Source organism: Eptesicus fuscus, chromosome 12, assembly GCF_027574615.1.
Source record: "Eptesicus fuscus isolate TK198812 chromosome 12, DD_ASM_mEF_20220401, whole genome shotgun sequence".
Classification (NCBI taxonomy): Eukaryota; Metazoa; Chordata; class Mammalia; order Chiroptera; family Vespertilionidae; genus Eptesicus; species Eptesicus fuscus.
The window spans coordinates 41,740,867-41,761,230 of record NC_072484.1 but is presented as its reverse complement, the minus strand read 5'-3'; the positions used below and the strand labels follow the sequence as shown (position 1 = coordinate 41,761,230).

The 20,364-nt window shown below is 46.7% G+C and overlaps 1 protein-coding gene across 1 annotated transcript in view; it reads left to right on the top strand.

Annotated features, from left to right (window-relative positions):
• Nucleotides 1–11,803, top strand: part of CCBE1 (collagen and calcium binding EGF domains 1) — a 172,343-nt gene extending 160,540 nt beyond the window's left edge. Inside the window, exons 6-11 of the mRNA XM_008149590.3 lie at nt 4,666–4,769; nt 5,654–5,774; nt 6,582–6,721; nt 6,821–6,856; nt 7,729–7,764; nt 9,201–11,803. Coding sequence (XP_008147812.2) covers nt 4,666–4,769; nt 5,654–5,774; nt 6,582–6,721; nt 6,821–6,856; nt 7,729–7,764; nt 9,201–9,440 — 677 coding nt within the window. The 3' untranslated portion in view covers nt 9,441–11,803. The remainder of the gene's footprint in view (nt 1–4,665; nt 4,770–5,653; nt 5,775–6,581; nt 6,722–6,820; nt 6,857–7,728; nt 7,765–9,200) is intronic.
• The last annotated feature ends 8,561 nt before the right edge of the window (nt 11,804–20,364 follow it).

Below are 20,364 nucleotides of genomic sequence, written 5' to 3'. Positions count from 1 at the left end.
TTATTAAGTCCAATATTTCATCACAGTCAATTTTTTTTGGATGAGGAGGTAATGATTATTAAGTATAAACACATGATGTAAAACCTCCTTTCTTCCTCCTCTGTTTTTTTTTTTTTTTTTAAACTTTGCATTGGCCAATGTCTGTAACATTACAGTCAGAGGAATTTAAAGTCAAGGACGATTTCAGCTCTTTATCCAGAGAGCAGGCGGAGAGCAGAAGGGGCTGGCCCTGGAACTGTGTCTCATAATCGAAAGGTCGCTGTGCACACACAGGCACAGTATCTCGGCTGGCTAATAGGCAAGAATGGCTCGCTCAGTCACTTTGATTCTCTGAAAATATGTAGCTGGAGCCAGCTTAGTCACTCCAGGGAGTCTGTGTAGCCCCCCTGAGGAGAAGAATTAAGGGCAAGTCGGCTCCATAGTAATTAGCTATTTATCAACTTTTGTTTACTTTCTGATAAAGTGACCGTGACCTCCAGTGCCACTTAGTACAGTTCAAAGTGTCAGGGACGGCAGGTGTTTCATATAACTTCCAAGCTCCACTAATCCCTAGGTCAGTGGTTCTCCCCCTGGGGGGCTTGAAAAAATGCTGATACCATCCCGTGCTGTGACTCCCAGATGGGAGGGGTACAACATAGTCAGTGGAATTTTTAAAAGCCCCCAAGCAGTTGCATGTGCCACCAGGGTTGAGAACTGCTGCCAGGGCACAAATCCGCACCATCAACTTTTAAAAACAAACATGCTTTGTTCGTTTGTGACACTGCTGGTATGAAATGTGTTGGGAACATTCTTTAGTTTTTCTAAGTTTATTAAATATTACTAATATGGTATGTAAGGAATTCTATCTCTAGTGCTTAGGACGTATGTATACACTGCTCAATATCCGTAAAAATTAGAGCTATCTGCCCCCATGTGGCTAATTGATAATATTGCACCTTTATCTGAGCAGGTTGGAGCAATATGTTGTGACCAGGGGCCCAGTGCACGAATTCTTGCACCTTGAAAGGCACTGTGGGCTGCGAGGCTGCAGTAGGCACAGGAATGGGTCTCGACCCATCCTCCACGCCTCCACCCACTGCGGCCCCGGTCTCCTGTCATCCAGCAGCCCCACTCCCACCGCCACCGGTCCCACTCGCTGGCCCCACTCACACCCACTGATGGCGTGGCGCGATTGGGGCTGGTGCTAGCAGCGCGTGCAAGTGGGGCCCGCGATGTCAGTGTGTTTAAGTGGTGGCTGCTGCCCTGATCGCCCCTCAGGAGCAGGGGGAGATGGAGAAGCCCTCAGTGGCGATCAGGGATGGCAGCTGCCGCTCACACCAGCTGATGGCGCCGAGTGATCAGGACCAGCGCTGGGCACTGGCAGTGGGTGCGAGTGGCGGTTCTGGCGCCAGCTGTGGATGTGAGCAGGGCCAGCACTGGCAGCAGGTGCAAGCACCGGGCAGGACTGCAGCACATGGGAGCAAAGAATTTTCAATAACCACCAGAGGCTCACCCCAATGACAGCGACTGGTGCCCCACCTTAGTCTGGTGCCCCTGTTCACCTGCTCCACCATCCTGCTGCGGTCAATGCCTGCCATGTTCCGCACACACTCACTGCTGGTCAGCACATGTCATAGCGACCAGTTGTTCAGTTGTTTGGTTGTTCCAGTTGTTCCACCGTTTGGTTTATTTGGATATTAGCCTTTTATTATATAGGATTCTTCACTGAACATGGTCATAATCACAGTCAGAGACACTCAGTGACTACATTGAGAGGATTGAAAACAAAGTCCAAGATTCCTACCCAGATTTTTATATGAATTATTAATGTAGCACACAGGGATTATTTTAACACATTTGACAGTACTGTGGACAAATTGCAGGAAAGATGAGCCCCAATTCAGAAGAGATTGTATGCTCTGATCTACACACAGTTATTTATCTTCAAACCCTCTGAGAGCTCTTTCCAAAGGAAAGACATCTGTAATTTTGTAGGTAACATAATTTTTTAAAAGATACCAGCATCAACAATCATATCAGCATTTATAGAGCATTTGTCACGGACTAGGCACTGTTCTGGGAATTCACAGCAATCCCAGGTGTTAAGTGTCATTGTCACTTATCACGTTTCAAAGGATGGATGCTCACAGAGGCTGTGACTTCCAACCCAAAAGGTACGAAGCAGCAACATCGGGATTCCATCCTGATCACCGGACTCCACCAGAGCCTACACCCCTTGCTACTACTAGTATGTTTCTCTTTCTGTGGAAGATTCTGAAGTCTTTGGAGCAAAGTTTATCTTTGTGTGTGTGTGTGTGTGTGTGTGTGACAAAGTTTCATTATAAGGCAGTCATATACATAATTTAGAATACGTAAATGTTTTAATGATTATTTTAAAGAAACATAAAAATGAAAAATTTCTTATAGGGAACCCCCAGAGCTCTGAAATTATGTCCATGGATCCTGAGGAATCCATTTAAAAAGAGTTTTTAGTCAATATCTTCCTAATGCATTTGACTTTAAAACCTCGGAGCAAAGTTCATCTTGATCTCTATTCTGATCATTTCACAAAGGGACAGCAAACAGGCCGAGTACTTCTAGGTCAAAGGTCACTCAGCAGGGCTGTTCTCTGGGTCAGTGAATGTGGGTCATTTAGAGGGCTTTGATAGACAGGCTCTAGGCCCACTCCCAGGATTTCGGATTTCAAAGAACAGGTCCCCGTGTGATTATGGTCCTGGTGCTGCTGCTGGTCTGTTGATCACACATGGAACCACTGCCCTGGAGCCAGCCTGGCAGACGGTCCTCAGGTGTTCCAAACAGAACCCCCCCACCCGTAGCAGGCTCCCTGCACCCCCACGGTGCTCAGTCTCTGCACACGGCACACTGGGAGACCTTATCTGTAAAGGAGACTGAACTAAAGTTACATTAGTCCTAACACCCCATGATATAAATGAATAGTCTAGAACAGTGATGGGCAACCTTTTGAGCTTGGTGTGTCAAACTTCGCCAAAAAACTGAGCATAACTCGGGTAGTGTGTCACTTTGAGGAAAAAAACATTATTTCACAAATGTTTCATCCTCAGGAGCAGCAAATGTTTCATCCTCAGCATGCGGCCACCTCAGCGGCCGCGTGTCATCAGAAATGGCTACGCATGTCAGTGCTGACACGCGTGTCATAGGTTCGCCATCACTGGTCTAGAACCTGGTAAAGAGGTTTTACTCTTATGAAAATATCAATTTTGAGTATATAAAAGTAGAAATAAAAAGAGGAGCTTTTAAACCTTGTTCGTGATGGCCTGGGGGTTAGGGTTTCAACATATGAATTTGGGAGGCAGGGACAATTCAACATCTGACATCCTGTTTCACAGACATTTTTTGAGCATCTACTATGTGAGCCACCAAGAAGCGACTCTGGTTCTTAGGTGGCTTCCACTCTGCACCAGTATCCCCTCTGCAGGGAAGCCTGGGGCACCCGCCACTTGAGTGGGACACGTGGTCAACACCGCTGACCTCAGAGGCCTGAAGGATCTCTGTAGACAGAGAGGTGGGCTTCGTGGACACTCGAGCTGGGTCTGGCTAGTTGGTAGAATTCACTAGCGGAGGCAGCCAAGAGGCCTTCCCAGAAGGGAATAGTAAGAAGAAAAGCACGTGGGCCAAGAGGCACAGGAAATTACTTGGGGGAGATGTTAGTCTACTGCCTCTGCGTTACATTCCAGGTAGCAGTATTATCCGTCACAAACAGCACAGCTGGCCCCACACCAAAGGCCTCCTAAGCCAGGAGGAGGGTTTCCACTTACCTGGAGTCACACTGCCCTATCCGCCCCAAGAAAACATTCGTGCACCCCACTCTTGGCCCACACCACTGCCGCCTCCGCACAGCCCTTGGTGGTCTTCACCTCCTCATCAGTAGCAAGGTTGCCTCCAGTGTCTAGTCTCCAGCACACAGGTGTCTGTAGGCATTTCAGTGCCAGTAGGATGAGAGCTGTGTAAATTCCTGGCCATGGCACCATTTGAGCCACTCTTTCTTTAGTGAAATATAATTTTACAAAAAGCCCTTGGAGCTCCCAGTGATCTACAAGATGTCATTGGGATCCTTCCCAGTGGACGGATGGCCGGGGTGCCTTCTCAGGGCCTCTTTCACTTGCCCCCAGGTGGGTGTGTCCAGAGTGTCTGGCACATTTTCCATCCCAGCTTCACATCTCCATGGAGGTCAGTGCCCAGCCCTGATCTGTGACCCCGCCTGGTCTGGCTGTGCTGCCTTTGATCGGCTGGATGACAGAGGTGATAAGGACCAGCTATGTGAGCCCCGCGCCCGAGGCCCGCTGCCTGAGCATGGGGATAATTTACGGCGTGTGAACATTGGCCTTTGGAAGGGAGTATAAATCATGTCACACTGATGCAGCCTGCCTCCCGGAAAGTCCTGATAAAAGGGCGAGGGTTCACATTTCCCCACATGAAGGAGAAAGAGGCTGGGATGCCTAAATGGGAACAGCTGAGCCCAAAACATAGAAGGTCCCTCTCGCTCTCTCCACCACCTGGGTACTGTCAGTGCTCCCCTGAAAACCATAAAACCCTCGCACGTTCCACTGTCAGCCAGTCTGCCCAGGTCTGCCTCCCGTGATGCTGTCTGCGGGGCTGGGTGTCCTCCGGCCTCCCAGATGGACCAGAGCCCGTCTCCTCTCTCAGGGCACGATGAGAAGGCTGAGAACGCGGTGAGAGCCGGAACCTGCTGTGCTTCATGCAAGGAGTTTCACCAGATGAAGCAGACGGTGCTGCAGCTGAAGCAAAAGGTACATGCCCCGCGTGTTAGACACAATCACAAAACAGGAGCACTCGGCAGAGATAAAGTGCAGGAACGCTTAGAAACAAGAAGGAAATAAATCCGCAACCTCGTTGAGTGTTTCCTGGGGTTGGTGCCAACTAGGGTTAGGCTTGAATGCTTTGCCCACCACCCTCAGAGCTGACCAGCTGAGGGGCAGCAGAACACAACGAAGGCAGGGCATGGACTGGGTGACTAATAGGCCCCCAGGTCAGGGGACGTGGTGGAGCTGTGGCGGATGAATTAAGACGATGGAGACTTTTTGTGAAATGATCATCCAGGCCCATGGCCCTGGGGCCAACATAGGCGATTCCATTTTATCTGATATTTTGTCTGTATTCTATCAATAGGAACATCCTCTCTATACACTTCCATAACTGGTGATGACTTTCTGTGGCAGCTTTATTTTTCACATTTGAAAATGATAGCCTGTGCGCTGGCTGGGCTCCGTGCACCTCGAAAAGCAGCCGTTTGGGTACCCTTGTCACCAAGGGTGAGGACTGACTCTCCCTAAAAGTCTCCCACGAATGCCTGGCAGAACATCAGGGTTCTAATAATGGGGGTGTGCTGTGGGTAATGCCCTGGGATGGACCTGGCGACGTGGTTTCTTGAACAAGCGTCCTCCCCCACATCAATGGTATTCATTACACTTACAGCCAATCACTTCACCTGTTTGTCAGCAGCTCAGAAATTGTGCTTATGCTGATAAAACACAGACTCTGGGTTTAGAAGGAGGACCTCTGTATCCCCTCTGAGCTCTAACTGGCTCAGATAAAGGGAACTTATCAATAGTGCCAAGAGTCTCCTGGCAGTGGAGCCATCCCTTCCTGACCGAGGTTTCTCTTCTCTCTGCAGATCGCCCTGCTCCCCAACAGTGCCGCCGACCTGGGCAAGTACAACACTGGTGACAAGGTGCTGGCCTCAAACGCCTACCTTCCAGGGCCACCTGGCCTGCCTGGGGGTCAGGGCCCTCCTGGTGAGTGTGGACAAGGGCATCGAAGGGCAAGAGTCACCAGCCAAGGGCTCACTGTTAGTGGGGGCTGGACGGAGTTCTCTAGCTTCCATGGATGAGAGCAGAAGCAGGAGTCCAGGGAGCACCCACACCTGTGTGACCAGAGGGCCTTGGGAAGTTGGTCCTCAAGCCTGAGAAACCCTCATAACCAACAGTAATTTGGGAGAAAAAGGTTATTGTCCTGGGCTTGGATAAGATGCTTAGAGACCATTTTAAACTACAGAGAAACAAAATGAAAACTATTTTTTAACATTGATCTATATAAAAATAGATTGGTGTAGTGAACTCCTACGGGCTCATTGCCCAGCTCTGTGGACTCAGGGCCAGCCTGGTGTCCACTATTCCCTAGGCCTCTCAGATGCTGAACCCTGTACTCTTGACCACTCTCCAGGTGTGGTAACCGCCACCCTGCTATGATTGATGGGATTCAGAGGAACCAGCGGTTCTAAGAGATGTGAAAGAGGCAAAATGTAGAGGAACTGGTCACAGGTTGGATGAGGGGGTTGTGGAAACAAGGAAATCTGTAGGAAGACTTTCAAGATTCTGGCTTGAGTGGACAGGTGACTGGTGGTTTATGACAAAAGAGGGAGATGTGGAAGTCCATTTAGACTGGGTTAAATTTAAAATGCCAGTGGGACATCCCAGAGGAGGTGTCAGAAGGCACAGGGGAGAGTGCACAGAGAAATGGCTGCAAGGGCTCACAGACTTGAGAGCCAGCGCCCTGGCCTTCCTCGCAGGATGAAGAGCTAATGAGCTGTTCTTTGATTGCAGGCTCGCCAGGACCAAAGGGCAGCCCAGGCTTCCCGGGTATGCCGGGCCCTCCTGGGCAGCCGGGCCCACGGGGCTCCATGGGACCCATGGGACCACCCCCTGATCTGTCCCACATTAAGCAAGGCCGGAGGGGCCCTGTGGTCAGTATTTTCTCAGAGATCCACTTGTTGTTGTTGAGGAAATCGTGTTCTTGTTCCCTGCTTTTTCCTTCTGTTAAAGGAGACCCCTTTGTCTTGTAGGGCCCACCAGGTGCACCAGGAAGAGATGGCTCTAAGGTAAGTCTCATGAGTGGTCCTTAACAGCCTAAGGTTTCCCAAGTTCAATAAAGCTCAAGCACTGTTTACTGTCCCCATTGTGCGTGACAAAATTGAGACACAGATACACTTTCCCCCCCAAAGCTGGGAAGAAAATCTATAAAGCAATTTCCTTAAAATATGAAATAACCATAATAACAAAACAACCACCAAAACCACTCCTAAGAGAGATTACGCCTATGAATTTTTAAAAATATTTATTAAATTGATTGGGATGACATTGGCCAAACTGAACACATAGGTTTTAGGTGTGGGTTTCTATGTTGTAAGATTTGTATATTGCACCGTGTGCCCACCACCCAAAGTCAAATCTTCTCCTGTCACCTTATATTAGGGCCCCCTTCCTCCCGACCCCCTTCTATGAATCTTAAACAAGCCCCTGTGTTGTCAGAGTAACACCTGCTTTTCTCTTTAGCCAGTGTTCTTCTGTATGGCTATTTTGTGTGTGATGTGTTTAAGTCCACAGCAGAAGGTCCCTTCTGTGCAAGTGGGGGTGGTTTCACTTTGAGAGCTGCCTGCTACTTGCCTCATAAAGTCAGCGTGAGTTCCTTTAGAAAGCTCCTAAATTATCCCACACCCTGCCTGGAAATGCAGGCATTCCTCTTGTCAGATCTGGTTTTAAAATATATGACCTCGGGGGAAATATGAATGAGAGACACTTGACCCAAGCAGTCTGTTCAAATAAGTGGTCCCATGAGTCCAGCTTAAGCTTACATTTGTTTCCGACGGAAAATATTTGTTGTTTTGGGCAGGGAGATGGTCATGGCGGGTGTCTACGCAGAGACTGTGGTGGTAGCATCAAGAAGCTAACCCTGACCTTTCTCTGCTTTTAGGGGGAGAGAGGAGCTCCTGGACCCAGAGGGTCTCCGGTGAGTAGCACCATCTGCCTCGCTTCCCCAAATGTTCTCGGGAATGCAGCTCCGAGAAGCCTGTGAGTTGGTCTTAATAGCAAAAGCTGGCTTCCTCTGGCTGTCACTCAGCCCGCCCAAACAGAACGAGGTGGTTAGGAGGGAATCATGGAGGCCTTCAGCAGCTGCTTGGAATTTATTTTGAAATTTTGTTTTCCATTTCTTTTTCTTTTTATCATGGCTAATCTTTATTTGGAATGTCTTAAGATTCAAAACCTCAGTATGCCATGAGTCTGTTTTCAAGTATGTCATAAAACATCTGAAGGAGATTAGAAGAGAAATCTATGGGCTAAGTCCTGACTCTGAACGCTTCAGAATTTAGCCACCGCTATAGCCCTAGCAGGTCAGGTGACCATCCCCTACAGAGAGTACAGAGGCATGCAGCGGGGGTGGGACCACTGAGAAGAAACTAGCTGGATAAGTGCATAGTATCTGGGAGATTAAAAATGAAAATCAGTAGTATCCAATCTCTTATCCAAAGCACAGAAAATTCAAGTAACTCCATGGTTTTTGAAGAGGCCAGTGTCATTTCTGGAAAAAGACAAAGGCCTTTAGCGTTAGAGGTAGGAGGTCTGGATTCCCATCTCAGCTCTTCCACCTGGTAGCTCTCTGATCATGGCCATGTCACTTAGCATCCCTGGGCATCCATTCCCTCACCTGTGCAATGCCAAGTGGAGTCTGATCTGCTACCCTTCAGCCAGCATCCAATGATGTCAAAATACTACGCGTCTTAAGTATTTGCATATGTGAGCTGCTGTTTATAGCACAGCGTGGAGGTTCTCTCTGCTTCATTTAGGTTGTAGTTACAGTCAGGCATCCTTATAAACACCAATAATTTTGTTTTAAAAAACATTCTTTTAGCATTTACTATGGTCTCAGCCCTTTGCATTTATTAACTCATTCATAGATGCACTTGGAAGCCTATGAAACCCAATGAATTGAGTCTGTTATCTCCTTTTTATGGATGGGGAGATGGAAACCCAAAGAAATTAAGTAACTTGCCCAAGACTAGCTAGTAAGTGGCAGAGGTGAGAGTCAAGCCCAACAGAGCCCCAATCTCTTAACCCCTACTCTCTGCCTCTATAGCATCGTCCAGGTTTCTTTGGAAAATCACATTGGAAATGTTATTCTCCTATTCTTTCATTCTGCCAGATTTGATATAGCCTAGAATAGGGAGGGAAGAGAGGTTATACATGCGGTAAGGGAATCAGAAGGCAATCTAAAGAATTCCCCCAGGCTATGCTAATAGTCTGTATGTCTTCTCCATTTGGGACCCGGAATTATTGACTCAGTAGCTGCCAGCACACAGCAGGAATAGCAAACTATGGAGCCCTGCAAACCTTCACTTTGCAAGGGGCTGAGTCTGTGGTTCTGGCTTTGATTCCTCTCTTGCACAGGGGCCACCTGGTTCTTTCGACTTCCTGCTGCTGATCCTGGCTGACATCCGCAACGACATCGCCGAGCTGCAGGAGAAGGTGTTCCAGCACCAGACTCACTCTTCCCACTCTTCAGCAGAGGAGTTTTTACCTCAGGAATTTGCCAGCCATCCAGAGACCATGGACTTGGGCTCTGGAGACGACTACTCAAAGGGGACTGAGACGAGAGACGTGGGGACCCCCAGGGACTTTTATCCTTAGCACATGCCAGCATCTTCATGCCAGAGGAAGAGAAGTTTTCACACCTGCAGTTAAATCATCTACAGAGAAGACAAGAAAACAAAACCCACCACTGGAGACCTAGACAAGATACATTTTAATTGTCTTTGCTCTTTTCCTGCCTTCTCCCTACTTTTTTTTCTCCCAAATACTATTTTCAGAGGCCACTACTAGAGGTACTGGTTATATGAGGGAGTAAATGATTGGTTTACATATCTCCCTCTGAGAGCAGTTGACATTGGAACTGCTCTTTTATTTATTTATATTTTTTGGAACTTCTGGGTTTCGGAGTTAAGTACTCTCAAAGTATCTTAAATTTGACAGGATAAAAGGGAAAGTGGCAAGGGGTGAGCTCCAAGAAATGTTAGGTTACTTATTTAAAAAATTAGACATGTGTCCAAAAGAGACTATTACTCTTCAGTATCAAAACAAGGCTCTTCAATGAAAAGGACAAGACAACAGTGTATATTTACTTTGGTGGGTAATTCTTTGTCCTTGTTGATCTAATAGATGTTCAATGTTCTAGCCTCCTGTCCAACCTCACTTCCCAATTTCAATGAAAGATAGGAGAGAGTGAAGAAAGAGCAGAGATTAGGGAAGATGGAGAAAATTAGTCATAATATTTACTGTTATATAGGTTGCTACATTCTAAATTCAAATACAACTATTAAATGTTCATGTCATGCTTGTCTATAAGTATCCTCCTCAGAGAAGGAAGTCACATAGATGTAGGACTAAGTCCTCTTTTCAAAAAAAAAAGAAGTGAATAAAGCGCCCTGATTCGCATTAGGACAATGGGTTCCTGTTTTGCCAGGACATTTTAGGGCTGTTTGATTAAACAAGTGGGCCTGTTCAGTAAATCACAGATTATTGGTTGAACAAAGGTGGCTGACCCTTAGAGAGAGTTGCAGATATTCCCAGGCTCTGATTGGGTGCCCATTAAAAAAACAGAGGTGCCATTAGACTATGATTCAGGTTTGGGTCGATGCACAATGGGACTCAGGGCTAGAAGGAGGTGGCTGGCTCAGGTTGTTGGCTAGGGGGAAGGGGAACCTCGGGCAGGGACCCCACTAACCACAGAGACAAGTCATTTGCTCTCCTTGGGGATTAGAAGTCCTCATCTGGGGCCAGCCGAGCTTGCCAGCATAGAGAATTATACACTATTGAAAGTTCTAGGTGTGGAAGAAATTTCCTCCCCACTAGTCCCTTTTTTCCTTAATTGTCCATAATTTAGATCAAGTTCCAGATGTTGCAGGCCTTCTCGTTGATTTCCCTTTCCCAGCCAATGTGGAAGGCCTTGGGAAAGGGGAATATTCCCCCCTCCCATTCTGTCCGTGTTGGCTTGTACACCTCTGGGTCCCAGGGGAAGCAGGCTCTGGAGCAGGCTTTCTCTGGATCCGCAGAGGCAGGAGCGAGAGGAAGCGCTCCCAAGGACCAGCAGGAGTGGCTTCCCCCTTCTATCGTTGGGGAACCGCTTAGCTTTGAGGGCAGCGCGCAGGTTCCTTGAAGTACAAGTTCTCATTTGACACACGGACTGGCTTTTCATCCACCTGGTCAGGAGCCCTTCACCCTTACAGTGACCCTCACCAGTTATCCTGCCACAGCTCAGTTTGCTTGTGTTGGGGTTTCCATTTCCCATCCTATATGATTCCCCCCCCCCCCCCCCCCACACACACACACACACACTTTTTCTGGGAGATTCATGTTCAGTTTTCTCACACTTTTTCTGGGAGATTCATGTTCATTTAACTCTCTTCCTGGGAAACTGGTTTCAAGAGAACCGCTGCTGGTGTTTGCATGCCACTGTTGCAGCTTGCTTCAGGTTGACGGGAAGGGCTTCTGTTTACGAATTTCAAATGACAGCAGCCTTCCCTCCCATCATTAGAAACTCGGGACTCCAGTCAGCCAGCCAACGTCCGTCCTTCTTCCTTGTGCAAAATTCCTAAGGACTGTCCACCAGAATGTCACAGCTGAAAGCCACACATTCCCCATGCTCCTCTCCTAGCACTTCCCTTCCCTCTCCAGCCTCCCCAGCACCGGTTTACGAGGCAATGAACTGAGCAGCTATTGCTTCACATCTGGAATATATGTAATGTTTGCCTGCTTGTGGAGTACAGTATTTAAAGGGTGTGGGTGGATGAATGCTAAAGAAAATTGTGCACAAACTATGAGAAATTATTATGTCTGTCTTTGATTTTTTTTAATGAGGAATTTTATTACCTTTTAACAGTGAACTGTGTTTAGAACTATAATCTTTATTGTTAAATGCTCATAAAATGCAAGCAAACTGCATGTTGGACATGCAGAAGCTAGGATAAATACATTAAAAGCATGAACTGATGATAGTAATATCTTGGATTCATGAGACTATTCTAGATAATATTCTCCAGCAAAACACACAATAATCTCTATCGTCTCAGTCTGCTGGATCAGGTCAATTTATAAAATAATTTTTCATCCTCGGATTTTCAAAGTTGGACTAGGACCACAGGACTAAATATGCTCTCTGGACGCCCAAATTATATTTTTCGAAGATAAGGCACTGTTATTTCTAATGTATCTTTCAGTTATAGGTAGAAAACCAAAGCTTCGCTATCTAAACAGGCCAGCTGCTCAAAACCAAAAGGAAAAGCCACTTTGGGGGGTAAAATTTGCTACAGTTTTGCTAAACCACTTCATGGTTCAAGGAGGAAAAGGTCTTTGTAACCTCTTCAACCCTCCAGCAGAAATGTGGACTTCCATGTTTTGCACCCTGATAACTAGGACTTGTGAATAGGCCTTAAATAGATTGCTTCTGTTTCAGGACAGCGAGGGGAATAAAAATCTGCTATCGGAAATAGTGCAGGGAAGGCGAACATTTTAGTTTGGGAATATCTCCCTCCCTTCCCAGTTCCAGAAAAAGAAATTATAAGCTTCACTATGCCAAAGGGCATGGGGGTACAGAGGGAATGCTGTCTTCTCTCTTCTTCCCTGTTAATTCCAACACCTGCCACAAAATGAATTGACCAACTGAAGTCATTTCTATTGTATAAATGCAGACAGGTGTGTCCACAGTTAAACAGGTAAATGATGAATGCACATGGGCATCGGTGGGAGTATCACCCCACCACACACTAGGTGGAGGGCACCCTGGTTCTGGTTATGCTCCCTCTCCAGGGTTCGTAACTGCTTTGGCTTTGTGAGCCCCATTTCCGACAGGCTGGGAAAGACAGTCTCCATGCCAGATGTGTCCTTGGGGTGACAGCAAATCCCTCATCATGCTTTGGGTCTTACTCCCCATCTCTTTGTCCCCCCACTCCAGCCTGTCACAGAGAGAAGCAGCCTCATTATGCAAACTTAACATCTATCAGATAGCCTTCCTGAAAAAGACATGTATTTGCAGGAATCTGGGCCAAACAACTAGTAGAATAGAGCCATCTAAAGTTATTAATGTTGAATTCATGGAAGCTGATGGATTTTCCCTGGCACTGTCAGCATGTATGTCTCACAACAAATCAAAAAATGATTTTCCATTTGAGAGAAAAACACATTCGACCATGACATAATTGTTAAAAATCTTGGGCTTCACGTGCTCCTTCAACAAATACTGTCAGTGCTTTAGGGAAACCATAGAAGAGCTTTCCACATCCCCCAGGGACCTCGGTGTTCTTTGTTATCTCCCCAAAGCAAGTGCCCTGGGGGGTGTCATCCATGTGGGGACTCTCTTTACTGCCCAGGGACTAGTCCTATTCTTCAGCAGCTGTTTTGTTCATTATTTATAAGAGGTCCACATAACAGCTGAGCTAGTATGCAAATAGTTATGGATGTGATACTATGAAGTACTTTTGATAAGATTGTATATGCTTAATAACAAAGTTATTTTTCTTATGTGGTTGTACTGTGTTTTGTGCTGATACGCAGTCCTGTGCAATGTGTTGTGTCTCTACAAGATGAATACAAGGGATGGAGAGAGGGAGTTCTCTCCAGAGCTGGAACCTGCATTCTGGGTAGGCCACCTCCTGGGGTACCAGTGTGGTCCCAACATTTGAGCCTGAGTCCAGGTCTGAAGGCCTAGGTCCCACTGAATTCTGAGTCTCAGAGGCCCACATCCCCCAGCTGGGATCCTCTGGGGCCACAGGGTGGAGTCTTCAAACCAGGGACCCTCGGTGGGTCACTGGAGGTGCCTAAGGCGCTCATGTATGGAGGGCCTATGAGGGTTTCACCTCTCCCTACACCCACTGCACCTCAAGCAACTCAATTTTTAGTTGGTTTTGGATTAGAATTTCTCATTAGGTTTCCTTTGGAGGAGAAAAAATGACTGCCTAAAAAAAGGTTAAAATAGAGAGTTGAGGGGAGGAAGCCCCATGAGTTGGTAAGTGAAGTGCCCTATGTGAGCATCAGAGGAAGGGAATTTTCATCAGCTGGGCCATATAGGAGGCAGTTATCCTATATAATAAAAGCCTAATATGCTAAGTGTCTGGTCATCTGGTCGTCCATTCAACCAATCAAAGCGTAATATGCTAATGACATGCTAAGGCCCTCAACCACTTGCTATGGCATGCACTGACCATAAGGGGGCAGACAGTCAACTGGTCGACCAGTCATTATGATGTGCACTGACCACCAGGGGTCAGACGCTCTGATTGGTAGGTTAGCTTGCTGCTGGGGTCTGGCCGATTGGGACTGAGTGAGACAGGCTGGACATGTCCTAGAGATCTCCCGCAGTCCCTTCCTGGCTGGTCAACCTTCCGCATCCCTCCCCGGTCCTGATGATGCACCGGTGGGGTCCCTTGGCTTGGTCTGCACCCTCTCTCAATCCTGGACCCTTCGGGTGATGTCGGAGAGCTGATTTCAGCCCAATCCCGCTCAACACAGGAGCTGCCCCCTGGTGGTCAGTGCACATTATAGTGAGGGGTTGAGCGGCCTTAGCATATCATTAGCATATTACACTTTGATTGGTTGAATGGCCAACCAGACGACCGGACACTTAGCATATTAGGCTTTTATTATATAGGATAGTATTATAGTAATGTATAATAATGTATTTTTAATTTATTCATTTATTTAGTACTTACACTGCTATTTATTGAGCAGTCACTATGACCCATGCACTGTTCTATCGATTGTGAATCCAAAAATGAGCTGAGCTCATGGTTAGAGAGCGCAGTGGTGGTGGCGGGAGCCTCTCCCACCTCGGCAGCAGCACTAAGGGTGTCCACCGAGGGGTCCCAGACTGTGAGAGGGTGCAGGCTGGGCTGAGGGACCCACCCCCCTAGTGCACAAATTTTGTGCACCGGACCTCTAGTATAGCAATAAAAGGGGAAGTTACTTCTAAGGGATTTTTCCCACTCTAGAGGGTGCCTTTAGCATCCTGAAGTCATCCATATTTACACATCTCCCTTTCCTTTGGCAAATATTTATCAAATGCTTGCTGAAAGCTGCGCACTGTGCTATACACTACAGACACCATGGGGAGCGAAAAGGCCACAATCCCCGTCCTCCTGGGGATTTTTGGCAAAACAGACAAGGATCCTTCCAGGCAAAATAAATCATATAAATATGCAATTACAAACTGATAAGTGCTATGAAGAGCTGTAAGGGCAGCAAGAGCCAATAGCAGCTCATGCCAGTAGGACCCGCCCTTTGCTCCCCAGTCACTCAGGGAGCACCCCACAGCACCCAACAGCGTCAATACCACAGCCACGTGAGACCTCGGCCCTCACAGAGAAAAGCTTCCCCAATCCTCGGGGCGAAGCAGCAGTCGATGGAAATATGGGATGCCCCTTCATGTTTAATATTTCCTGTTCTTCATTTAAAAGACAGTTCAACGAACCCACACTGGCCGAAACATTCTCACTGCTTCTGGATACCCTGCATGGTAACCTCATGCTCTGGTGTGGATCCCAGCGGAACCTGAGGCCAGATTCTCCCCACCTGGTAGAACACAGTTTTGAAAGAGCATGTTGTGCTTTAGAAACACCCCCAGTTCCTGGAGAAAATCTGCACTTGGAGATTTAAATACCGGCTCAGGTCCAGATTCCAGGTTCCAGAGTGGCCAAGTGCGAATCTGCATTTAGCTACTGGGGGTTGGAGTCACAAGGAAACCTTGAAGGTTATGTGGGGGCAACTGCAGTTGAATCGCAAGGTTCTGGGGAACTGGCAGAGATGTGAGGATGAGGGTTTGTTTGTTTCCTGGGGCTGCGGTAGCAAAGCACTACATCTAGGTGCTTAAACAACAGTACAGTCCTGGAAGCTGCAAGTCCAAGAGGCGTCCCTACCTCTGGAGAAGCTCTCTGTCCAGGTTCTGGTGGTCACCAGCCGTCCTGGTGTTGCTTGCCTGTGATGTCACAAGCTGTTCCTCTTTCTTGTCCCTTTGTCTCTCTGTCTTCACGTGGTGTTCATGCTGTGGGTTCCATGTCACTGTTTTTTTATAAAGACTTACTGAATGAGGGCTCACCCTAATCTGGTATGACCTCACCTCAATTTAATTGATTATATCTGCAGAGATCCTATTCCCAAATAAGGTCACATCCTCAGGTTCCAGGTAGCCATGAACTGGGGGGAGGGGACATTTCAACCCAGTGCAAAAGGAAATTTTCTCTCTATCCATTGGCTCGTATCACCCTGCTTATTTCCTTTAACAGGGTTTTTCCAATCTAATTTTTTTTTTACCCAAGACTATGTTTTTCATTGATTTCTACAGAAAATGGAAGGGAGGAAGGAGGGGAAGAGAGAAAAACATCGACGTGAGAGAGACACATTGATCAGTAGCTGGGGCTGGGAATCTGCAACTGAAGTACGTGCTCTTGACTGGGAATCAAACCCACGACCCTTCGGTCTGCAGGCTGACACTCTAATCACTGAGACAAACTGGCCAGGGACAATCTGAAATTTTTACTTGCCCACTTCACTCAATAAAAATGTATTGAGGGCCAAGGGTATAAAGTAGTGACAATACAAAGTCCCTGCTCTCGTGAACTATGCATTCCGGTCCAGGAAAACAGACATATGTATGTGTTAGGGTTCTCCAGAGAAACTGAACCCATAGGATGGATGTCTATATCCTGGTTGGGGCAAAAGTAGGTTTACAGTTGTTCATATGGAAAATAATACAATAATTAATAAACAATAGTACAAGAAGAAAATGTGTTTTGTGCACTCAACTATGAGTGAGTGTGTGTGTGTGTGTGTGTGTGAGAGAGAGAGAGATGTGGATAGATGGATGTATATGTGTGTGTTTATTATTAGAGAGAGAGATTTGTTTTATGGACTTGGTTCACGAGACTGTAGAGACTGGCTCCAGAGACAGAAGGGCAGAAATGAAGTCCACACAATCCATCAACTCAGCAGAACTAGACTAGCCCCGTTCCCGCCTGGTGTGCTGTCTTCACCAGCATCCCCAGGAGGTGGAGGGACTCTTCCCATTTCTGACAAGGTGACAACTTATGTTTTGGATTCTCACTTCTCCTCCAGTCCATTTTCTGTGGCTGTGTATCCTCTCCCGCCTCTAACATTGCTGAGGGCCACACTGGACTGGGAGCTGTGGGGAAATGACTAAACCAGAAGGAAAGTCGTATCTATGGAGTCATGTTTTGCTTTATAAATAGTTTTGGTGATATATGAGGATGGAACTGTTTCCACAGTCAAGTTCTGTTGTTTTTGTTTTTTTCACTGTGATCCATGGGTGTCCTTGGCTCTCTCTGCCTTGCCTGTCTCCCTCACTGAAACCCAGTAACGTGCTGGATCTGCCCTGAGTCGGCTCGGGGATGGCTGTCAACCTTGTTACCCCCAGCATCCTGCAGATAATACACAGCATCTCGCTAGGCTGCCATCGCGCCCTGTAATTGAAAGATCACGTGATGTGGAATACTTTCCCCTGTACCCACGGGGCCACTGATTTACGATTCAGTAAAAGTCTCAGCCAACACCAGGGAACATAGAGATGCCTGCAAGATGCCGGTAACTGGCCTTCTGAAAAGGTCTGGAAGAGAGAAGGTAACACAAGTTGAATTAGGCTCAGATCATTCAGAAAGGAAATAACAGCTGCAAAACATTTCAAGAAGAGGTCCCTTCAAAACAGGCTTCCTGGGACAGCAGCCAAGTACAGTTTCTTTCTGGGCTTATTCGACAGTGTTGTTGGCGGCTGAGATTCAACACCATGGCCAGATTGACACACTTTATGTATAAATATTCACACGAGGTGGGATGAAAGCCTCTGCATTAATACGATTTGGTTTGGGTGTTCCAAAAAAAATAAAAAAGGATAGACTTTCCCAGCTACATGGGCATCCTTCTACCACGGTTAAAATCCGGGATCATGGAGGGGTCACTTTCTCTTAGCAAGTCTTAGTTGAGTCATCAACACCCACTTTGTTGCCTCTGGGTCTTCCCCTGGTCAGTTCTCTGATTATTGGACTTGAAGTTCCACTCGGTGGCCTGTCCATGGTCAGGTGGGACTGGAGGGCTGCAGCCACGCTGTCCCCCTACACCCATTTTCTGGAGAGGTATATGGGCAGCTCACAGGCATTGCTTCCTCAGGCAAATCACTCTTTTTTGCCTTTGTCTTGGTTCCAAGGTCCCAGGTGAGACCAAGAAATCTGGTTACTATTCTCAGGGGAGTGTTGCCTCTACCCCCAGAATCACGCAGGACTATGGAGGGGATCCCATCCTGTCTGCACAGAAGGGGCCTTAGAGAAGTGAAGGGCCACCCTCTGAGGGGATATGGAATCTTTACCTGACAACCCAAAATACTAAGTGCCCCACTACAAGTCTGCCTCAAGTCTGAAATTCTCACCACTAACTTCCCTTCTTAGGGACCATTCATGCACTACGGCTTTTGGTTATGGATACTGATTTATCCAATAACCAGCAGGTACATGCAGAAGTTAATCACCTGACTCCATGTTAAGACCCAACAGAAAGCAATTTTGAGAGAATTAGGGAGATAAAGTGAAGAGAAAGAAACAGATCTAATCTGAGAGCTAAACTCAGGCATTGCTAGTTCCCAGGGAAGGTGGGTGGGTTATAAAGTAAGCCAAGGTAGCAACCCATGAGCTATATTATCTCCAATGCACTTTCTCTTCCAATACAATGAATGTTCTTTCCACTAACCATCATTTTAAACTTGGGGGTTTCTGGGTCACTTCCATTATTAGCTGGGTGACCCCCATGTCATACTAGGGGAACATGAAGGAAAGATCTAGTCTCACAATAATTTGGACCACTCTGTGCCCAGGTAGGAGCTGTGCCAGGGGATTCTCCATCTCCCACTCCTTGCTGGCTTCAAAGACAGGGTCTTATTTTCTCCCTAATGGAATCTGGACACTTTATTGGGAGGTAGTTGTACCAATCTGTCTCCTACCCTTACTCATAAACTTCTTGAGGACAGGAATGTTAACCATCTTCATAGCTTCTGAGGGACCTAGGACAATACTTAGTGCACAATAAGAGTTCAGGAAATGTTCTCGGGAAGCAATGGATTGCTAAGAATACAGCCACTAATGCCCCCCCCCCCCAAATTACTTCTGTTCATTCAATTATTCAACAAGTATGTACTGACTGCCTCAATGTGACTTACACACTGGAAATACAGTGGATGTCAAGATCAGCCCCAGTCCCTGTGTGTGTGGAATTATAGTCTAGTGAATGAAGTCACAAAGCTTTGTCAACACACACTGAAGCCCCATCAGCTTTTTAATTTTCCTCTGTACAGAATATTTATTTTACAACTCAAAACTGGATTCTGCATCCTAGATAATACCACCTGTTGTAACTTTCACCCCTTTTAAGGAAAAGGATCCACCTTTACACACTGGCCAGTAAGATGAGGCTTCTTCTCCTGATGCCTCTTCCCACACTAATGTATTACAGGTGGATTTAGCAAGCTGTAAGGCCTGCCCAGTTACTTTTATTTACTCCTGGAGATGATCTTGTTTTATCTTTGAAGGGTCCAATCACAATCTAACACAAGTACCCAATAAGCCATGGACCTGAACATTTAGACATGTTCTTTCATCTTTGTGAGATACAGTATCCTTTGGCCTTTGGCACTCTACACTGTTTTCAGAGGAAGAGAGACATCTCTGCTATAACCATTCTGTCATTTCACAACTAACGTTGCCTAGGGGGATGCATGGAAGGAAATCCAGACATAGGAAAAAACTTCCTTCCAATGCCAGGGGCAGTGAAAAATGAAGGACATGGATGGTAAACCAAATGTTGAGGTCATTGGATTTCAAAATGGGAGGGAGAGACACACACTTGTGCAGATTTGCTGGCAAAGATCCACAACTCTTGGAACTCAGGCCCATAATTTGGATAGTGCTGTTGACATTGGGGATGTCCAAATGTCTTCATAATTATTCTTGATTGAGATGACTCACTTTGGGGGAAGGCACATGGAAAGGTAAGATGGATAAAAGCAGATTTGTTTCTTTGGCCAGATTTATTTAATTCTGATTTGTGAGTTTGGGGAGCTCGGTCTATGATACCATTAAAACATATGTGAATATTATTATTTTTAAACTCTTAAAAGCAATCATTTAAGATGTCATGATGTCTGTTACATGATATCTTTAAAAGAACCCCATGGGGTAGAGGGAATGGGTGGGAATAGATAAAATCAGATTGTCCATGTGTTGATAATCGTGAAAGCTGGGTGGTAGTACATGGATGTTCATAACAATATTCCCTCTATTATATGTTTTGAAAATGAAAATCTATACTAATAAAAGGGTAATATGCTAAGTAGATCAGATAGACCAGACGTCTTCCGGATGTCATTCCGGAGGTCCTTCCTGACAAAGCCAGGGGCGTGGCCAGCCTGCAAACCACCCACGGCCCCTCGCCCTGGCTGGCCTCGCCCCCCAGCAGGGACCCCCACCCCGATCCAGGGCCCCCTTCAGGGCAGGACAGCCGGCCCCCACCC